Genomic DNA, 20,550 nt, shown 5'->3' with positions numbered 1-20,550 from the left:
GATTATCAGGGAGATGGAGTAAGAAATAATGTAAGTGAACTGTACATAATGAATACTTAACAGCAGAGCTGGAGCCACCCTTTGTTTGCTAACATGTACTGCCAAGAAAAAACACAATTATGTTTTCCCTATAGGTCAAGCATATGCCAAAGTTTAGTTTTACAAGGTTTAATGAAGGCAAAATCTGATGCTGCAACTATTTCTGCCAAGAAAGATTAATTGATTTAATGTGCTCTAGTGCTCCAAAAGCTAATGCCTTTTATTGTGCCAAGGTACTTTAAAATAGGCATAGGATGCATTAGAGATGGATGTCTGGGTCCACAGTCATTTCAACCCACCCATGATCTCAGCAGATTGAAGACCTTAGTGGGACTATTACCGTTTCTCAGAAAGTATATAAACACAGTAACATCAAGAGGTATGAGGTACCCTTAACAAGGTAATTTTTGATGATGGAGTGATTGTGAGCAGCCCCTGCATTCCAGTGTGCACAGAGGAAAGGTGACTGCTCTCCAACCAAAGATGCACCTCTGAAGTAAAAATACATGTTGAAAATTCCCATCTGCAATATAGCTTTTCTTGACACCCAAGATCTCAAGAACTAGATGATAGTTTACTACTACTCTATCAAGGAAGAGTTGGCCACCTTTGTTCTGCTCTTAAATACCTATTGATATGTTTAATTGATATGTTTGGTTGCTTTTAATATTTGTGGTGTGTCTGAACACATTCTTTTTTGGAAGCTGAAGGCATTACCTTATCTTATAAATTGCCAAGAATAAATTATTTTATAAATTGCCCGAGAAACGAGCAGAAGGCACTGGGTTTGCAAAAGTGCTGGCAATTGATCCTGCCTTCGGGGTTGTCCACTGAATACACAAGTCATAATATTTCAATATGTTAATGATACACAACTATGTGTGTATATAAATGTGTACAGATACCTATACCTGCCCCTATCCAGGAATCAATCTGGCTTTTCTGTTTGGTTCTTACCCTATAAAAATGTTTAGACAATACTAAAAAATGAGCACTGACTCTACCATGGGAAAGGAAGGTGAATATACACTTTTCTGTGTATTCACAACTTGCATACTAAAAGTGGTCAAAATGTGCAAAGTGGGCAAATTAATATTAGAGACTGATTTCCATGAAGGGAGCCAAAATCTAACACAAACTGAAGTCACTGCACAGCAGCCACTTAATAACATCTTGTTTCTTTATCGAGTAGAAACTCCTGACTTTTGTCACTTCTTCCTGAAGGCAGAGAGCAGCTAGCAACCAGAAGAACAAGCTGGCACAGGAAACAAGGAGCTGTATCTCAAAGAGGATTTTACTTTCTATGGGGACAACATATTCGCTAAAGAGCAGCCTGAGTGAAGTCTAGAAACCAGGAACAGAGTCATGCTTTTGAAAGGCAGGACTTCCAGATACATTAGACTGGGAAATTAGTGGGAAATGGAAGAGAAAAAGGTCTTTAAATAATCCTTTCGCACACTACCATACAGCAATCCCTGAAACACATCTGCCAAGGCACTCCTAAAGACAGCTGCTACTAATTGACTGTTTTTGCTAAACTCTAAAATGCACGAACATGAGTGAAGGAATGATGGCACAACATATAAAGGCAGTAGCATGGCTAAAATAGTCCGTACCACCCAAGACTATACAGTAGACATTTTGATTCTCTCTTTGTATTCCCTTGTTTTGAGTATGTTGTTTGTGTGAGGATATACAGGCTTGTACATGTGTAAGTTTGCAGCAAGGAAAGAAAATGGATTTCCATAGATTTCTGTGTGCTTGCTCTAATGTATATGAGCACAATTTTACAGGCAGAAGTTATTTAGAGGTAGTGCAGAATTGGCAGGCTAAAAGAAAATGTATTTTTCTGAGATTTTCTGCCATTCTTGTGTGACTTGAGAATGGCAAGAATATTCATCAAATCTGAAATTCATTTTTTTTAATGAAGAAAGAAGGAATATTCTATTTCTTTCAATGCAACATACATGGGTTTTGCAATACAAAATGTCAGACCTTTACATTGTTGTAAGGATTTGTGGCAAAATGCATGATTCTAGAATATTATCTGATAAAACCAGAGTCAGTTGTGCTACAATGTTTCTGGATACAACACAGCAGCTGAAGTGCATGACTCCTCCACAATACAGCAATCCTTGACAGTTATTAACATGGAACAAAAAAAGAAAAAGGAAGACTCTTCTTATCCACACTGATTGTCAATCAGTATGCACCACAAAGAGGATTGAAAAAAAAATCTAAATTTTCTTCTTTGGTATGGCCGTAAATAAAAGAAAAGATAATTTTGATATTGCTGAGTTTTCACTCAAAACATTTTTCCATGAAATACTAATTCAAGTAGGGAATATAATAAAAAAGCTTACAATTTCTACTGTTTATTATAGTCAAACCCAAACTTCAGTCTAAACCAATTTAAAAAAATAATATGCTGCAGCTGTATGCATATTAATGAGCCAAGTTGGTGTGCTGCCTCATTTGGTATGCAGAACAAGTTCATTGAAGCTGAGAATGAAACTTGATTAAATATGAAAGCATGATGACTGAGAGCAAAAACAAACAAAAAAAGAGCTGCAGGGAGCACAGGCAATAAGCAAGCAGAGGGAACAAAAAGGGAAGACAGGCACTGGTACAGGAGAAAGAACAGATCTATATAAACAGAAGTTTATTTTACCTGTCATCCTCTTTCCCTTCCTCAGCTTGGTCTTCTTGAGCTTTTTCATCATGTCCTGATTCTTTGATCTCCTCCTTATCACAGTTCTCTGTCGCCTCTTGCCCTTCCCCTTTTTCATTAATTTCTTGCTCTTTTGCTTTTTCCTCCTCCTCTTTTTCTTCCTCCTCAGGAAATACTTCATCTTGTTCATCCCCTTCCAGCCCTCCCTCTTTTTTCCCCTCTATATCCCTTGTCCTTCTGAAGTCAACAGAAATTGAAAAAGGCATGCAAAAAGAAAAAAGAAAATAAATTAAAGGGAAGATCATGGAGAAGAGCATGCATGAAGAAAGGAAATGCAAAAGAAATTAAATAAAAACTAAAGGATAAAAGCAAACATAAGGTAAGTCATGCTGGCTAGGGGTCCAGCCTACACTAGAGAGCCTTGGAACATATTATGAGGACAGTCTGTAAGTCCCTCTTCAAATAAAACTTGCATGGCAATACCTCACATTTAGAAAGAACTGTATGACAGACACAATGTGGTCCTAACAATGCTCATATAAGCAGATACTTAAACAATTTTTGCAAATGCTATCTTTCAAGAGGACAATTTTCTGAGAATTAATATAGGCGACGGAGGCAGGTTACACCTTCCAGAAAAATTATCTTTCATTTGTGCACCAAACGAAAGCCAAAGCTCCTCTGAGAGCACACAGAGTGTAGGCAAAGAAAAGGCTGTGTTTTGGTCACAGATACACAGTGTACATCTTATTGAAGAGCAGTTCAGTGATTGTATACCTACAGTTAAATTGGACTAGTGTATTAAATAAATTGAGTTGGTCTGTGTAAGTATTAAATAATACATCTATAAAAGTTCAGCATTCTATTTAAAAGGAAAATAATATGCCTCTGCTGGCAAAAATTTTCAAGTTAAACTGTCTTTTCAACCATATTAAGTATATTTTACAAAATGGTTTTCAGAAAGTGTGTCTAATGCTTGCTGACAGCATATGTTTGTTATTTTAGTGTATGTTAGATAATCCTAGACAACAAAACTCGACTAAAAACAAATACCATGAAGACTTGAAAAAACATGAGATGAAAAAGACATTTAAGCCAGTATTTTGCAAAATCCCTGCAAATGTCATTCTAGGCAAAATGCTAATGTCAAATACAAGTATCAATAAGTGTTCCATTACAAAAATGAGACAGCTATAGCTGACACTCTAGCTCATCATGCTCACCTTATTTTCATGTTTCCCCTTGGACGCTCTGACTGGACGGACATGTAGCTCGTGCTGCTGAACCGGGAAGCGCTGCTCGTCCGTGACACGGCCGAGACATCGCTGACATCGCTGTCCGAAGACTTATTGGAAACATTGTCTGAGCCTCGGTGAGGATCCCGCCCTGACCGATACTGCAAGAGGAAAGGGACAAAGACACGGTGTTGTCGTGACACGCTACCATGCATCAGCTACGGACCTGGTCCCTGGTGCTATCTAAACTGCCTTTGTCACCACACTGCCTGAACTTTTATAATAAAGTTTCTCACTGATACAGAACAGAAGTTATGTCTAATTTCTACTAATTTTACTCTGCTTTGCTATGTCAGTCAAGTTAGCTCCTCAGTTTCAACTTGTACAAAATTTCCAGCATGTAAAAAAGTTTCACAAATCTTAGAAAAGACATCTAAACCCTCACAGAATATTCTTACCACAACTGTTTCACCAGTGCAGAAAGGAAAGCATAGAGATTAGTGACTTGCCTGTGATTACTGAGCTCATGAAAGATTAAACAGGAGACAGAATGTGCTGCATGCTATCTGTAAAGTACATGTCTCTTTTGGGGCCTAGCCTGTTTACAAGAACTTCTAACTGACAAATGTTATTTTTTTTCCCCCAAGTAAATAGACAGATGAGATTATCAAATCAAAAGACAACGCAATGATGCAGCTGTGCAAACAAACCCGCATCTTGCTGAACTGCTGGGCTGGAAAGTCCGAAAGAATTGGACTGGACTAGAGGTAATTTGTAGGGAAACTGTACACGTGCCTTAGAAACTAAAAGACTACAAAGGTATTTGAGCTTGTTAACAGTACATATCAAACATGGAACTGGCAGGTGACTGGTGATCAGCAGTAAGCCCATACAACATAGAGAGTAACATGCAGCAGTATTCAGCTTAGATCTGAACAAAATATGATGGCTATTTGTTTTTGTTACACATTAACTCTAAATTAATCTTAAATCTACGCACTCTGCATGGCACTGTATACAAATATAATAAATAGCAGAAAGGTATTTTTCCTTCTCTTCATGTACAGGCATTCATGTGTATACAGAAATCTGATGGGCTGCTACTGGTAATCTTTTCAGGAATATAGTACTGCAAGATGAATTGTCAATGATCACCAGGTGATTGTCTGAAAATAATACAGTACAAAAGATAAGAAGAGCAGCACAGACAGGACTGAAAGAAAACAATGGGAAAAAATAATCTACCTAACACATCAGTGCTTTGTTGAACTCTTGGGGGTAGGAACATTGTACTCAGCCACATGGAAAAAATAATTCGTGTGAAATGGCAGACCTGTGTAGTACTGCAGAAGAGAAAGGTATCCAGGTTTAGCAATTAAATTTGTCTCTTTTTTATTTTAGAAGAACTGTCTTTCATGAACTACACAGATCGTTTGTTTCTATTCTCTTTCAAGAATGTTACACTGGGAAATGTTCTGAAAGACTGTGCAGTATCTAAATAGGATTTCAGAATAACATTTCAGTGCTCTTCCTCAGAAACTGCTTTTACACTTAGAAATAGTAAGCTATTTTGCTCATTTTAAGACAGGGAAATTAAATAAAGACAAGAAAAAATGCTCATGAAAGTTAGACTGTACATCTGCTGCAGAGAATGACCAAGCACAGCCATAACTACACACTTACAAAAATGGTTGCACAATGTACAGCAATCTTTATCATTCTTCCTGATCTGTACTAATTTACCATATTTGTGTTCATCAACAACCACTCAAGTCCCTCCCAGCCTTTAAAGAGAACTTAGCCACCCATAAACTCAGAGAGTATCTCCATGATTATAATGTTCACAAGTTTTAGTATTTACTGACTGGTTTTATTGATGCCATTGATGGGGTTTTTTTTCTTGATGAAGAAGACAGTGCATATTATGACTTATAAACTCATTTGGGAACGTAAAAGCAATTATTAAACTGTCCTGATCATCAGAGATAATGGAACATTATGCCAGAATAAAAGGAGTGTTCTTTTTCAGCAACTCCATTCAAAAGAGCAACTACTTAGCCCTTTAGAGAAATGAAAAATAATTATCCTTAGAGAAATGTGTATATATTGAGCCCTATTCCCCCCGACCTTCCCTAGGATAATTCCTCATTTAAGAAAAAGTTATGAATGTGGTTTCTGTTGATATAGCCTAAAGCTACCAAGACTGGACAGTACAGACTGGTGTACTGGGCTACCATCACAAGCTATGGAAAATGCAACGCAGAGCTATGCTCAGGCCTTCAGCACCATCTGAGCCCCCAGGCAGATGTCACTGCTGTGCCAAACCCTGTGCTGCCATGGCTACACTGCCACTGGCTCCCACCAACCTAAGGGAAAGTCAAGACTTGGATGCCTGTGTGAACACGGGTCCTGCTGCCAGCGGCGCTGCCCCCAGGCCAGGAACACCGCTGGCATGGCAGAGCTGATGTGGCTCTGCTCCGGGGCAGAAAGATGGACCCTAGTGTCACATGGAAATCATTGATTGAATTGTTAACCATATTGCAATCAGGGCATAGATAATTAGGTGTGGTGATTCATAGAATAACAGCCCTCAGCCTGCAGATCCTACACTGAGCTTGCCCAGCAGTCCATGGAAATGAGCCCTTCTGAATTAAACATGAAGTGGCAAACAGTATCAGCATTGCACAAAGTTATTCTGAAGAGTCATTCTGCAGCACACAAAGTTTTAAAAACACGTGGTTTTGATTTTTTCTGTTCCATTTCCACACCTAGAGAATGTCAGTTCTTAAACTACTGCATAGCAATGTGCCGTATATATCAAATCAGACATTTCCACAAATAAAAAAACCTTATTGTGTTGGTTTAGGGGCAGTTTTTAGCCAATGCAAGTAATAATCTAGTGGTATATTGTGAAGACTGAGAATTGTTTTGGCAAGAAAAGCAATTTAAAAGTAAATAATTTTAGGAATATAATGTGAAAAAAGATCATAAAATCATTACCTTGTCTCTTTTTTTCTCAGTTGTACATAAAGGTATTTCCCATCAAATGCTTTTTGTTGGACCAGATGTCACTGAAATATTATTTGACTGTTACAGCTTCAGGATGTTTTAAGATTAAAATTGGGTAAGTTAATTGATCCTTTCATTAAATCTGAATGTCTTAATATACAATATTTTTAAAAGGTTTTATTAAGACCTTGTCTGAGTTACCATCTCAGCATCTGCTAGATGTCTAGCAAGGTAACATCAAGTAAATGAAATTAAATTGTCTTTCTTGCTGGATGAAGTTCAGATACCTCATATTCACTCATTAACTGCTCCTAATCAGTCTTTATTCTGCTGCTGAGGTCTACTTTGAACCTTATATCTGACTTGATTTTGTTTAGGAAATGGCTTACAGTAGTGTATTTACTGCGTGTCAGTGTTTCCGTAACTCCAGCACAAAAGACCAAAGGAACCATACTGCTTGTCTGACAGAAGCCATGCTGGCACTTTAGTTTTACATTTATTTCTTAAACTGCAGTTCTATATAAGGCAGCTTTTGAAGTGCTCCTTTGCTGACTGCCTCCAGAGAAAAATGGTACTTCCATTGTGCAAATATTGATTTGTTAAAAAGTATTCGGTTCTTTCATGTCATATACTCCAACCATAAAATGCAACCATTTTTTCAGTTTTGTGCTATCACTTTTTTAGTTTTTGTGTGGTTAAAGTTGCCCCAAGGCATCACATCTTCATATACTTCACATACTTCCTTGCTTTCTTCCTCCAAATTTCACTTTCTTATTTTCTAAAGGTCATTCACTTTCAATTCTAGATCAACTATTGGACTGAAAAAGTAATTTTTAACCAAGTGCAATCCCCCTATTATATCTGAAAAACAGATACCATTTCCCATCCCTCTCCAGTGCTGTCCCTAGGTACTGTGCTGTAGGATTTGCACCATCTGAATGCACATTGCCAAGGAACTGCAGCCCACTGTGGCTGGATCAGTATGGCCACTGATTTGGATCATTGGCTTCAGCAACTACCCTGTGTGCTCCACTATCCCTCAGCAGAACACATGGCTACAGGGACAGTAATGAGCCTCATACCTCCCCTGGGTTGGACAATTGGGTGGTCCAGGGTATGGTGAAATGTACCTGCCCACTACGAAGGTTAATTTAAAAGTTTATTTCAGATTCTTTTTTTTTTTCTTTTTTAAATACCAGCCACAACAGTAGGAAAATTATCTCCTGGCTTTCCCCACGCTTGAAATACAGGCCTCTTTTGTTGGAATATGGTTAAATTTTCATTTCCACCCCAATAAAGACTCATATAATAAAGGCAACATTCTGGACACTATGACCCATTAAGCAGCCAACCCAACCTCTTCAAGCTGTTTCAAAAATAGGAAGTCTGCTGAAAGCAGAGGGATTGATTAAAAGTTGCTTTTGTAATTTTAATAGTAAGATGGTTTTGTCCTAATTTTCAGTGTTGAAGAACGAGAAAAACTTCATTATTACAGATTCTATCAAATAAGTATTCCAAAGTTTCTAAAAGCATTTTTACCTGTGTTAGGAGAATAATCAGCTGGAGAGCCTAACAAAAGGACAGTCAGGTGACAGCATAGTGCCTATGCCTTTTAACTTCAAGAGATTACCGTCCTTTAGTGATGAATTCATGACTATTAAAGCTGAAAAACAAATACCTGCTCTGCTTCCTAATACAACAACCTCTGCAAACGTTTTGACCTCTTTGTGAACTACCAGCAAATGGCTGACAGGCCACATGGAGCTGGAACTCGTCTGACACTAATGCTCTTATTTCCACAACGAAACTGGTTTGGAACTTCTAGTTCAAAGGGAGTTTTAAAGTGTTTCATGTTGCTTTCCTCTAATGTTACCAGTCTTCCATCTCAGACTATACAGTCATGCAGTTGTCCAGGCAATTGACATTGTCAGTGATTTCTAACTGTCTTTCTATTTTATTATCTTTTCTTTTTTTATAGTCTACTCATCAGGTTTTATTTGCTAGCATTTATGTAGGGACATACAAATCTGGTCAATGTTTTTAGTGATCAAAATGTTGGGAAGATGTTTCAGACAATTTTCCATTGTGCTACTACCAGAAGATTAAAGAACCATTCTGGACTATTTCAATAGTTCTTTGACTCACTAACAAAAGCTCTCAGGCAGCCAGAGCAATTTGAAATGTTCTATAGCTTCCAGTGTGAATTCACAATTCTAAAGGCATTGAAAATTTTAGTTACCACATATCCTTTGAATGAATGTTACTGGATTGTTTGATTCTTTCTAAAACTTTTGTTAATGGCTGCCTAATGAAGGCTGCCATTAAAAATAGAGCCAAATACTTACTAATAATTACAACAATAACATTAGATTTATATAAAGCAAAAAATGCAGACATTTTTACAAAATAACACATACAAATGAGTACATAAAATACATGTTTATCTGCAGCTTGCATACACAGAAACTCAAGATGAAGGCTATGATTAATCTGCCCTTTCATGTAATTTATACTTAGCCAGCTCAGTAATCTGTTTATGTTTGTCATTCCTGTCAAGATCCATCAAGGCAATTGAGATACAGGTCTGCCTTTGCCAGTTCTGCTTTAGCTATCACATGGCACACAGCTGTCCCTCAGGAGATTAATTCTTGCCCTGCTCTTGTATTAGGTATACAATGAGATCCACAGTTGCCTTGATCTTCTCAATATGGAGCTTCAGCCAGTCTACCTTAGACTCATTCTTGGCTGCTGATGGTGTCTTCTGCTTTGTAGTCCTGGATCCTATCCTATCTTCCTCCTTTTTATTTCTAATTCTTGGATCCTGCTTTTTTAACCCTATATTTTGCTTCTGATGAGTCACATGGGCATTGTTCCAACTGTTCTCCCTTTAGCCAGTTCTTGCTTCGTATTCAGCACCTTTGATCTCCTGAGCCTGGCCCTGTGCACCTCTACTGACATTCTTGCCTTGCACTAACATAAAGGAGAGAGCTAGACATGGTGTTGTTACTTCTGAGCAGCACAGTGACTGGACCAGTAAATCTAGCTGGATGTACAGTGGTTCTCTGTACATTCATCCCTCACTCCCATTCCTTATCCAATAATTTTTTTCCTCAATATTCAAAACATTCCAATCCACTTCTACCTTGAATAAGAAGAACTGACTGTAACTTGATTTGCAAAACCCACCTTCTAAACCACCCAATTTTCCAATAAATTTAGACCACAAATTAAAACATCAGTAAAAAGGAACATTCATATTTCTATTGAACATGTGAAAAAAACTTACTTCAAAAGTTCTCACATCCCTTCCCTTTGTGGTGTGGTGCCATCTATTTATCAATTTCATTAACCAACACTCACATATGAAGGCTTACAAAGGAGCTCCTAAAACCTGATTTCACTATGGGACTAAGCCATGTTGCAAATAGCATCCTACTGCTAAATTAGGGAAGGAAAACAACAATGAAGAAGATCAAGTGAGTCAGCAGTGGGCCTTGGCAGGAAAGAAGGGCAGCTTTGGTTATATTGTCTTGAACACAAGTAGAACAAGAGAAGGGATTATTCCCCTGTAAGCAGTTTTGAGACCCAAAGCGAAACACTGACTTCAATAAACTAAATTAAGTTTATTGGAAGGCCACCAAGATGGCTGGGGGAGCTGGGATTGTTCTGCCTGGAGAAGTGATGGCTATGGGAGTACCTAACAGCAGTTTATGAGGTCATACAGGGGAGAATGCAATTCACAGCAGCTCTGACTGGTATAAGTAGGCACATTTTTACCATAGGTACAGTGAAGTAATGGATCAAGTTGCCCAGAGAAGTTGTGCAGTTTTCATCCTTGAATGTGTTCAAGACCTGACCAGCTAAAGCCCTGAGGAACCTGTATTAATCTCATGCTGACCTGGCTTTGGACTCCTGCTAGGGGTTTGACCAGACAGCTCTTGAGGTCCTCTCCAACCCAAATTACTCTGTCATCCTATGGGTCAGGGTGATCCAGGAGTTGAAGTTAAAACTCCAAGGGCAGAAGTAATACAGAAGTCACCAATGTATCAGTGCCTAAGGACAACTGGAAATCCAGAGGGAAGTAGTCCAGAGGCAAGGCAAATCAAAAGGCAAAAAATCATTGGCTTCACATATGTTGGCATATGGTGTAATTTTTTTAAGAACTCCCAAAGTGCACAATATTATATAAATACAGGAGGGCACTAGAAAATATTCTGGCATTACTTCAAGAGAACTTACAGACCCTGTAAATATTTGGTAAAGTAGGAAGCAGTAAGGCAGTTCTTAAGTATTTGTGTCTTTAAGTGAGCTTGAAAACTAGCTTGACAACAAGTTTGTCTTCCTACAAAAAATATGTTCCTGCAGTAATTTTCAAACACTAAGTAGCTTTTTGCTCTGACGGGTTTTTTAATACAATACGACTTTTGGAATATCGAGGCAACCTCTAATTTCAACTGCACTAATATCTATTCTGAAATCAAGCTGTTATTGATGCAGAATTAATTCACAAAGTTTCATCTAGTCTAGGGAACTAAATGTTATTATTTAATCTTACTTTACATCAGGACCAAATTTTAAAAATTTTGAAAGGAGAGAGCACTGCAAACTTTCTTCTGAAATATATAAAGTTACCACATTATTCCAGACCGTTCAAAATCACAAATACATTGTTTAAAATCCCATCTCTCATACGAAAAACACAGTGGATGAAAAAATGTTGTTTAAGATAAAGTAAAATACAAATAAATCAAGAGAAGAATCATTATAAGCATCACCACAAAAAATTCTTAAGAGGCAATCCAAGATGTGTTAGACATTGGAGTGAAACCACAGGGTTTATGTTGGCCAAGCAGGTGTCTCCTAATATCTCATCAAAAGCTACCTTAAAATCATTACACATAGAGAGAGCTTCTACATCAAATCATAATATAATTGAAACAGGACTCTGGGACACCACAGCTACACCACAGAGTCCTTTGGTGGTATGCCTTATCCACTAGATAACCAGACATCATCTTTAAAAGTGAAGGTAACTACTCTATTATTTAGCAAGGTAATTGAGATGTTTAAGAGGAGTTTTCACAGCTGGAATAAGAAAGTTGATTCTGACAGATTAATTGAGGCAAAAGAGAGACCCAGGTACAGCACATGGCTAGGGTGAAACAGCTATAATTGACTATATAAACTGGAAGGAATAGAAAATTCCATGTGTCCTGTGGATGGACTTCATCTTGTTACAAGAGCCAATGCCTTGTAACAAGTTATAAGCAAACCACAGAATGCATTCCTGCAAACAGGATATTCCCAACGGTTTTTGAAAGAAAGGCAACATCTTGAAGAAATATGAACCTACATAATATGAAGGTGAATAACTAAGAGCTTCAAAAGAAGAACCCCATAATGATAATTAAGGGTAGAAGGATATCCAACAATCAGCCCCCTTTTCCAAAGTGACAGTAATTCAGGAAAGCAGAAAAAATGGAAAACAAAACTCTTCCAAAGATTTCTTTGAAACATTTACTATCCAAATTTCCTTTCATACTGCTGATCTCCACCGGAATTTTAACTACTTTTTAAAATAGGGCAAAGTCAGTCACCAAGTTTCACTTTAGAGAAACGGGTCCACAGTCTGGCTGTGTGATGGCGGGTAATAAACTCTAATGTACATCTTCTCAAACTCCCCAGGATCTTTTTGACTGCCACACATTAACTTCTATTCTGTCTTGCACAGAAGGAAGAAAATTGATTTAAAATAGACACCAGAAATCCTTTATCAATCCACAGCACCCTGTCAAGACTCCTTAAGATGCATCATCATGGACAGTGTTCACTGTAAAAAGTCTGGGCTGTTCAAGTCAGGGCTGTTGCAAAACACAGGTATCCAGGGACTTCACAATTTACTGTGCAATTGCATTTAACAGTATCTCCAGTACTTTATTTCCTGGTGAACTTCAGGATGTTTGTAGGACAGTCTGGTGAGCCTACACTTGCTCAATGGGTCCAGTTTGAGTGATAATTCTGTTTTTTCTGCTCCTTATTGGTCTTTTAATGCTAGTACATCCTACTCACATTGGATAAACTGAATCAAAGCATGCTTCCTGTATTCGTTTCCATTCCTCAAGTGGTTCACATGCCGTTTCTGCCACCACTGCACTCAAAATCTCTTGTACGTCATACAGACCTGGCATCCAGTCAACAGCTCATTTTTTAAAGAGAGTAACAAGGCAGAATTTCTGTTTTAAAAAAAACCTCTTTTGTTTATGATTGTTCTACCTAATTTGGGCTTCTTTAAGATGTTACTTTGCAAATGTCAGCTAGGAAATCAAATAATATGCAGATTATTAATTTTTTTATACATTAACCTGGATTTTAAACTTCATTTCCATAATTCTTTTCAGTCCTTGGGTCTCATGAAAACAAACACAAATAAAATAAAAAGATGACAAGGCAACCATCTTTTCTTATCACAGAATTTCTGTTTCATTACACTTTATTTTAACCCAAAAGCCTGTTAAGAATTTCAGCATACCTGATGGCTTAAGAACAGAGACATGAACTTTCCCCTTAATCCTACCTTCACTATGTAACATTTCATATGCCTTTCACCAAATTTGTCCTGGGACACAGCACCTTCAAAGGAATTCATGCTGAAGAGAACAGCTGGATTGACACATGGCCAACTGGTGAGTGCTTATTCCTGTAAGCAGAAGTGCCTAAGGCCACAATTGTTCAAGAACACGATATAAATATATCTTTATACATCTATGATTCCACTTTTTAAGTCCTTAAATCCACAGATATCAGAGGATAGCCTGCAAAATCAAGCATGATTTGAAGGGACATCACATAATCTTTTTTTCTTAATTTCTTGTTTTCACTGATTATTAGGATACATCTTGGAAAATCTCTGCACAATAAGAAAATACAAGCTCAGCTGGTAACTCTCCTGAAAATTTTCTGCTGATTCATGTCAAGCTAACGGAGAAACAAATCTGCAAGATATAGATACCACCATTTCCTTATCAATCCATAAACAAGGTAAACTGCTTAGAAAACAATTTCCCTAAAACATATTTCCTCAGCAGCTTTACTCTTGTTTTATTGCAACTAGCGAAAAAAAGGCTGCAGGGAGATCCTGAGCAAGCAAACTGCTCCTACAGATCAGAAAAACTGAACTGTCTTTTTCTCTCAGTCATTGTCCTTGAGGGAGTAATTAGAAAAGAATTATTACTTATATGTCCCATATCTCATTGTAAATACTGTGATCTACCTCTGCTTGCTTGTAAGGTCAATCTGAGTTCACTTTTACTGAAAACATGCAACATCTATTAATATTATTTACAATTTCATCTTTACCACATCTTTGTTGCAGAAAAGAAACAACTAAAAAATATCAATTGAAACTGCATGAGAAATTTAGTTCATTTCACAAGACAGGTACCTAGATTGGAACTATTCTGAGATCAAAAGCTTCTGTTAACATTTTTGAAGATCTTTAATGTCTATGAATTCTTAGAATAACTTCAGTTCTTGAAGTTATTTTCATTTTACAAATGTTTCCTTAGGATAGCATTAACATAGTATTTCCCAAATTTATGTGACTCAAAACTAGCTTAGATGAGGGAAAGTAAATATTTTAAACAGCCTCCTAGATATCATCCAATCTGCTTCTTTACAATTCTTGAAACTGAGAGTCAGCCTGTTAACCAGAAGTGAATTTAAAGTATTGTCTCTTAGTTACAGAACACTATGTCACAGTGTTTTGAATTTTTTAATAGAAAATCATATGCTAAGTAAAGTTCAGATATTTTTACTTATCTATTTGTTTCAGATTAAACTGCAGAACCATGCAAATCGCCAGAATTGTTTTTCACATTATGGCATATGTCACTCAAGAGAAAGCAGAAACAGAATTATGCATCCTGGTTCTCTGAAGATGCTCTTTATGATGCAACTAATATAAAATCCTTTAAAGATTTTCCATGGTTTGAAGAAAAAAGATATATTAGAAAAATTAGAAAGCAGAAGCTCAGCCAAAATTGTGTTATTCCCTGCTATTATTCACTGACTCCAGACTGTCAGAGAAATCTCTGGTAAAACAATGATTTCCATCGGCTGAAGGAGGATAATACTCCTCCTGATAAATTACTGAAGAAAATATTCTGTTGCCTAGCACTACACAATACTAGTTCTTGTATGCAAAGCCTTTACTTCCCAGAAACAAGTCAGAAATCCCACAGGTTAGCAAGGACCCAGTGGTAATTTCATGTCTTAGTAATATTCTCACTACAAGTGTTGCTGAAGGCATTGAGACTTTACAAAAACCTCCCTATGCTGAGACTCCAAGGTCCTGACCCTACTTTGATTAGCTCCATTGTGTAGAATCACCTCTTTCAGAATAATGGTTGTGTGCTAGATCTCCCTAAATCCTTCATATGAACTACTTGCAGTACAGATGCTTGAAGCCAAAGTTGTATTCCTGAAAAATAACCGTAAGAGTTTAGGTAGTTAAGATACTTAACAAAAAAAGAATCAAAAACCCACAGAAAAATCTGATAGATATACATGGCATTCTTTCCTGTGTGACAGCTGGCAAAAGTTCCTCAAAACCTCAAACCTACTGTTTGGAAAAAAGTTGATAAGCTGGTGAAATTTTCATTGATAATTTTGGGGTTGCTATCAAAGAAAATAAACCTATTTAATAAAGATGAGCACTCCCAGATGATAAGAAAACATCCACACCACTAAAACCACTTCACTGGTTCATCGTTATAGCCACAGTTAAGAATGGTAACAGTAAACTGTGGGAAAATCCTCCCTCTAAGGTGTGCTCAGCTAAAGCACACGGAGCGGCTCTCCCAGGAGCACCTCCTGGAGCTGCTGTAGCACAGGAGAGCTGGGCAGGGCAGGAGGGGTGTGAGGTGAGGGGGGCAGCCAGTGTTCCTGCCTCCAAATCTGACAGTGCTCTGTCCCTTCTGAACCACCCCCTGTGAAGCAAAGGTCCTGCTTCTTCAGCCTAGAGAAGAGAAGGCTCCCAGGAGACCTTAGGGAAGCCTTCAGTACCTAAAAGGGCCTACAAAAGAGCCAGAGAAGGATTTTTCTACAAGAGCCTGTAGTGATAAAAGGAGGGGTAATGGCTTTAAACTGAAAGAGCAGATTTAGATATTAGGAATAAATTCTTTACTGTGAGGGTGGTGAGACACTGGAACAAGCTGTCCAGAGAAATTGTGGATGCCCCATCCCTGGAAGTGTTCAAGATGCGGCTGGATGGGGCTTTGATCAGCCTGGTCTAGTGGAAGGTATCCCTGCCCATAGCAGGGGAATAGGAAGCAGATGATCTTTAAGGTCCCTTCCTACCCAGGCCATTCTATGATTCTGTGGTTCATTTTAGATCCTACACATTTAAGCAGGCTCTGTGCAAGCCCTGCACTGAGATTTCAGGTCTGTCCTTTCTAAGGATGTGCCACACTTTCCTTGATTTTTCAAGGTCACTAACCTAGCAAATTGATCTAGCAAACCTGTTTCCATCACGGAGCCACTGCTCTAGACTTGCTGTATTTGATATGTGAATAATGGCTTTTTTGTACATGTTTGCATGGCACAGAACTAAGTAGCACAAAGTGGTGTGATACACGTTATCACAGATTATCATTCTCACTTCTTAGAGTTCTCTGATTTTTGCAGTAATTCAATTAACTTCACACATTCTCTATTTTTGAATGTCACACCTTGGCACACAGATATTTAGTACGTATTTCCCAGTTAATTTTTTTTCTTGTTTCCTGCAGATTTTCTCACTTATTATCAGCATAACACAAGTTTCAGAACAACTTAAATAATTAATTCAAGCATAGTCACAGTATTTTGTACATTAATTGCCAGTTAGTTCAATAACATCTTGGAACTTTTCAGCTTAAATTCAGATTAAAACTGTAAAAAGAAATAATTGAGTTTACTATGAAAAGACAGCCACTCTGAACGAAAAGACAGCCACTCTGAACAAAAAGACCAATAGTTTAGCAATTTGCTTGTCTATACAAAGCCTTCTGAAAGGAAAATATTTTCTATTATAAAAAGGATAAAAGGATTTAAGATAAATTGCAGTGATTGCTCTGTCTGGAAGTTGATCAAAACATCACCATCGTGAGTTTAAAATTTGATTATTAATGGAATGGTTACAATACTCAATTGAACCTGGTTTTTACAGAAAGCTTTTGATATAAGTTTTGCTGTAAATTTCATATATATGTGCTTGCTAAAATTTTTTTTCTTGAAAATACTTACTTTTTGCAAAAGAATATTTACTCATTGCTGTAAAATACAAGACTATGGTACTTAGAATTTATGTTTTTTTAATGGAAATCCAATTCTCTGCTATTGAAAACCCCTTTTTTTTCCTAGTGGACTCTTATAATGAATGAAAATTCAGAGCTAAAATAGGCTGATGGTTTTATTTTTTTTACTTTATGGGTAATTTTTTCTCTTTGAGATTCATTGCAAAATTATAAGGTACTTTAATAACATTCTATAATGTATTTAACCTCTTCTTTCTGAACATGATTACCTATAGAAGCTTACACAAAATCTAAGAAAATGTGTGACAACAGAAAGCACCTGTTGATAGGTAAAGACAGCCAGTATCAGTCTACTTTCAGATATTTAAATTTCAGCCACAATCATCATATGTGAATGCAGTTTTTTTGTTAACCACAGAATTACATTTAAAAATACCCTAAATTTCTGATAGAGACATGGATACTCACGATTAAAAAAAAAAAAAAAAGAAAATTATCAAAGCCAAAATAAGTGAAAAGAGGGCTTGAATTTAATGAAAAAGAAAAATGACAGCAACAGAAATATTTTCTGAGAGTTTACACATCTTTGACTAAAGAAGAAAATACTAGAAATCACAGCAATCCACATCTATATTCAAAGTCATTAAATTAATTCTAACACATCCGCAAAATACAGTTTGATAAAAATAGAAATTAAAGAAGAGGTATTTTCTACATTACCACGTATATAGAGTTCAATTATAGAATTCTGAATTTATTTCATTTAGTTATATTTTTAAGTCTTATAATTGAGCTTTAAATCCTGTACTTATAGGAACCAGAACTTCCATTTCAGCAATGTATTCCAAAAATTTTTTGTATTAAAAATACGATGAAATACTTGATTGAAAATATAAATGCTACCAGCACTATGGACCAGAGAGAGTCTCTGCTACTGACCAGCAAAATTCCTTGCATATCACACACACGTGAGAATGATTGATTAGGTGACCTGAGCACTCCCAGGCTGTTGGGAGTGACAGGACCTGTCATTCCAGACCAACTGGTTGAGCTACCAAGTTTCTGTCCCAAAGTACAATACTCATTAGTCCATAGGAAAGCACAAAAGCCATGGAACAGGCTATAAGTAAAATGTTTCCTCAGCTGGGAAGTTCTTTATTGGTCTAATTGGTGTTTGGTTTATTTTCCAAAGATAAGAGCTTACTGGTGTGGAGGTGAGCAATGGGAGATGAAGGGAATTACACACTGCTATTCCCATTTGTAAGCCTATCAAATTCTACTGGTTAGGCCCTTAGCTGAATGGGTATTCTACAGAAATTTATTGCACTGAATATTTGTATGTGGTCTTATCTCTGTTAGTCTTTGCTTTTTTAATTATTCTCCAGCAGAGCTCCATTCTAATTATTTTGTTTTTCCAAGTTTTATCCAGATATTTAAAATTTTAAAATTTAAACTAGTATGTTAAAAAGAAATATATACAAAACAATTTATGCACTGTTTTGAGGGCACATGGATATCCAACTAGCCTCCATTTTGTATTTAGTATTTTGAATATTTCTAATTACATTCTTAACAACATCAGTTGTAAGAAACAATTATAGATCAAATATTCATAATTATTATAAATTATCAAGTTATTACTGGGCATATCATGATCCTCTGAGAACTTTAAAACAGTTGTCAATATAAAACCAACATAAATCAAATACAGCTTATAGGCAGCAAAATATCAAAGTTCTCAACATCTCTTTAGTTGGATGTTTGTTTAATTCCCCTCTCCACATGGGTTTCAAGAAGGAAGGTGGCAAGTGCTTCTGCTAGCACTCTGCTGCTCTGTGTACTGCTCTGCTTTGATTTTTAATGAGGAGAAAAAGGGATTCCCAAAACACCAACAAACGAAATCTTTCAATCAACAGCACAGGTCAGAGGATACCACATGTAACTGTACCCATGGCACAACTATTTACTGCAGGTTTCAGAGGGGAAAGGCAGCTCTTGGCAGCACTTCTGCACTTTACAAGATCTTACAATTAAGATCTGCTTCTGAGGCATTCAAATTCAGCCTCTTCCACCTCCAGATCTCACGTTCCCTCACACAGAAAGCCCACAAGGTCATACTTGATTCACTGCTGAATCAAAGTGTCTCATTCTGAAGAACTGCAGCTGTTCTGTCTGCATGCTCCAAAAGCATTTCAGCTGTATCTACTACACTACTCAAATAAACTAAGCACATGCTTGACTCTTCTTTTCCACAGTTTAATTTGTCTTGGTCTTGTTATCAGGTTAGAAGATCACAAAATCGCATGCTAGTATGCCTTATAGTACTATTCTCCTACACCAAATACAGAGAATTATGCTTGTATCTAAAACTTGAATTGTGGTTATTGATTATCAGGAACTGCAGTTTTACATACATCTGACAATGCAGAAAGCTTCAGTCTTATCATCAATATGAATCATTAAAGGTGGAGTTAGGAAATCCTCTTTGATGTTCTGTATTATTCTGTATTTGATGTACTCTTTTCCACATTTGGCTAAATGAGCTTCTTCAGCAAAAAAATCAGTTTTTATCTGCTCTTTTACCTCTTTTATCCCAACTTTATTCCTTGTTGCACTAACATATTATATTACTAATTACTACATTACTGACTATTACTAATTGCTATATTATGTAACTGGATTTCTCTGCCTTTTTGTAGGTCATTATTTTTTCCTAATAAAACAAATAAAGCAAGTCTCAAGATACTTAGAGGTTTAAATGTGTGTCAGAGAGTTGTCAGTCTCTGTTTTATCTTTGTTCCTAAAGAAAGCTATAGTTTCACTGTTGCAATTTCTACATAAACCCAGCTCCCTTTAGTTTGACATCCAATGCTTTCAGTGATCAGACTTCTCTGTAGTGGTTAATATAGCCTGAGTTAATGGAATTCCCTCTTGATTCTACACTGAATGCAAATACTTCTAGGGTTCCATATACAAGAAGTATCTTCTCTCTTTTTTTCTCAGTAGCAACAAAGCTTTTTAACTCTCCTCAGCTGATCCACTGTGCACGTTATAATCATGGGTCAAGGAGAGAGGAATGACAGGATTTCTCACATCCTTCATCCTGTTTGTCAGCAGGAATTCCTGAATCTGAGCACTGGTGGGAATGGCCAGGGGAAGGAGCTGCACACCAAATATAGCACTACCAATCTGTTTGCCAGAAGAGGTAATGGTGGCAGTATCAAGCAGGAAGCAAGGCAGAGAGGTGCAGAGAGGTTTGATGAGATATTTTGGGAAGTGACTTCAAAAGCCAGTTCTACAA

General features: G+C 37.1%; 1 protein-coding gene across 49 annotated transcripts in view; it reads right to left on the bottom strand.

Annotated features, from left to right (window-relative positions):
* Positions 1-20,550, bottom strand: part of RIMS2 (regulating synaptic membrane exocytosis 2) — a 454,433-nt gene that overhangs the window by 69,162 nt on the left and 364,721 nt on the right. For 18 of the 49 annotated variants that reach the window (XM_039548401.1, XM_039548402.1, XM_039548377.1 and 15 more), the window contains one exon: positions 3,934-4,106. The exons of 14 other annotated variants lie outside the window; for them this stretch is intronic. In XM_039548401.1, coding sequence (XP_039404335.1) covers positions 3,934-4,106 — 173 coding nt within the window. Of the gene's footprint in view, positions 1-2,710; positions 2,948-3,933; positions 4,107-20,550 lie in introns of all 49 variants that reach the window. 17 more of the 49 variants (XM_039548364.1, XM_039548365.1, XM_039548362.1 and 14 more) reach the window with 1 other exon arrangement.

This window comes from Corvus cornix, chromosome 2 (genome assembly GCF_000738735.6).
Source record: "Corvus cornix cornix isolate S_Up_H32 chromosome 2, ASM73873v5, whole genome shotgun sequence".
In the NCBI taxonomy this organism is placed as follows: Eukaryota; Metazoa; Chordata; class Aves; order Passeriformes; family Corvidae; genus Corvus; species Corvus cornix.
This window is presented reverse-complemented; position numbering and strand designations above follow the sequence as displayed.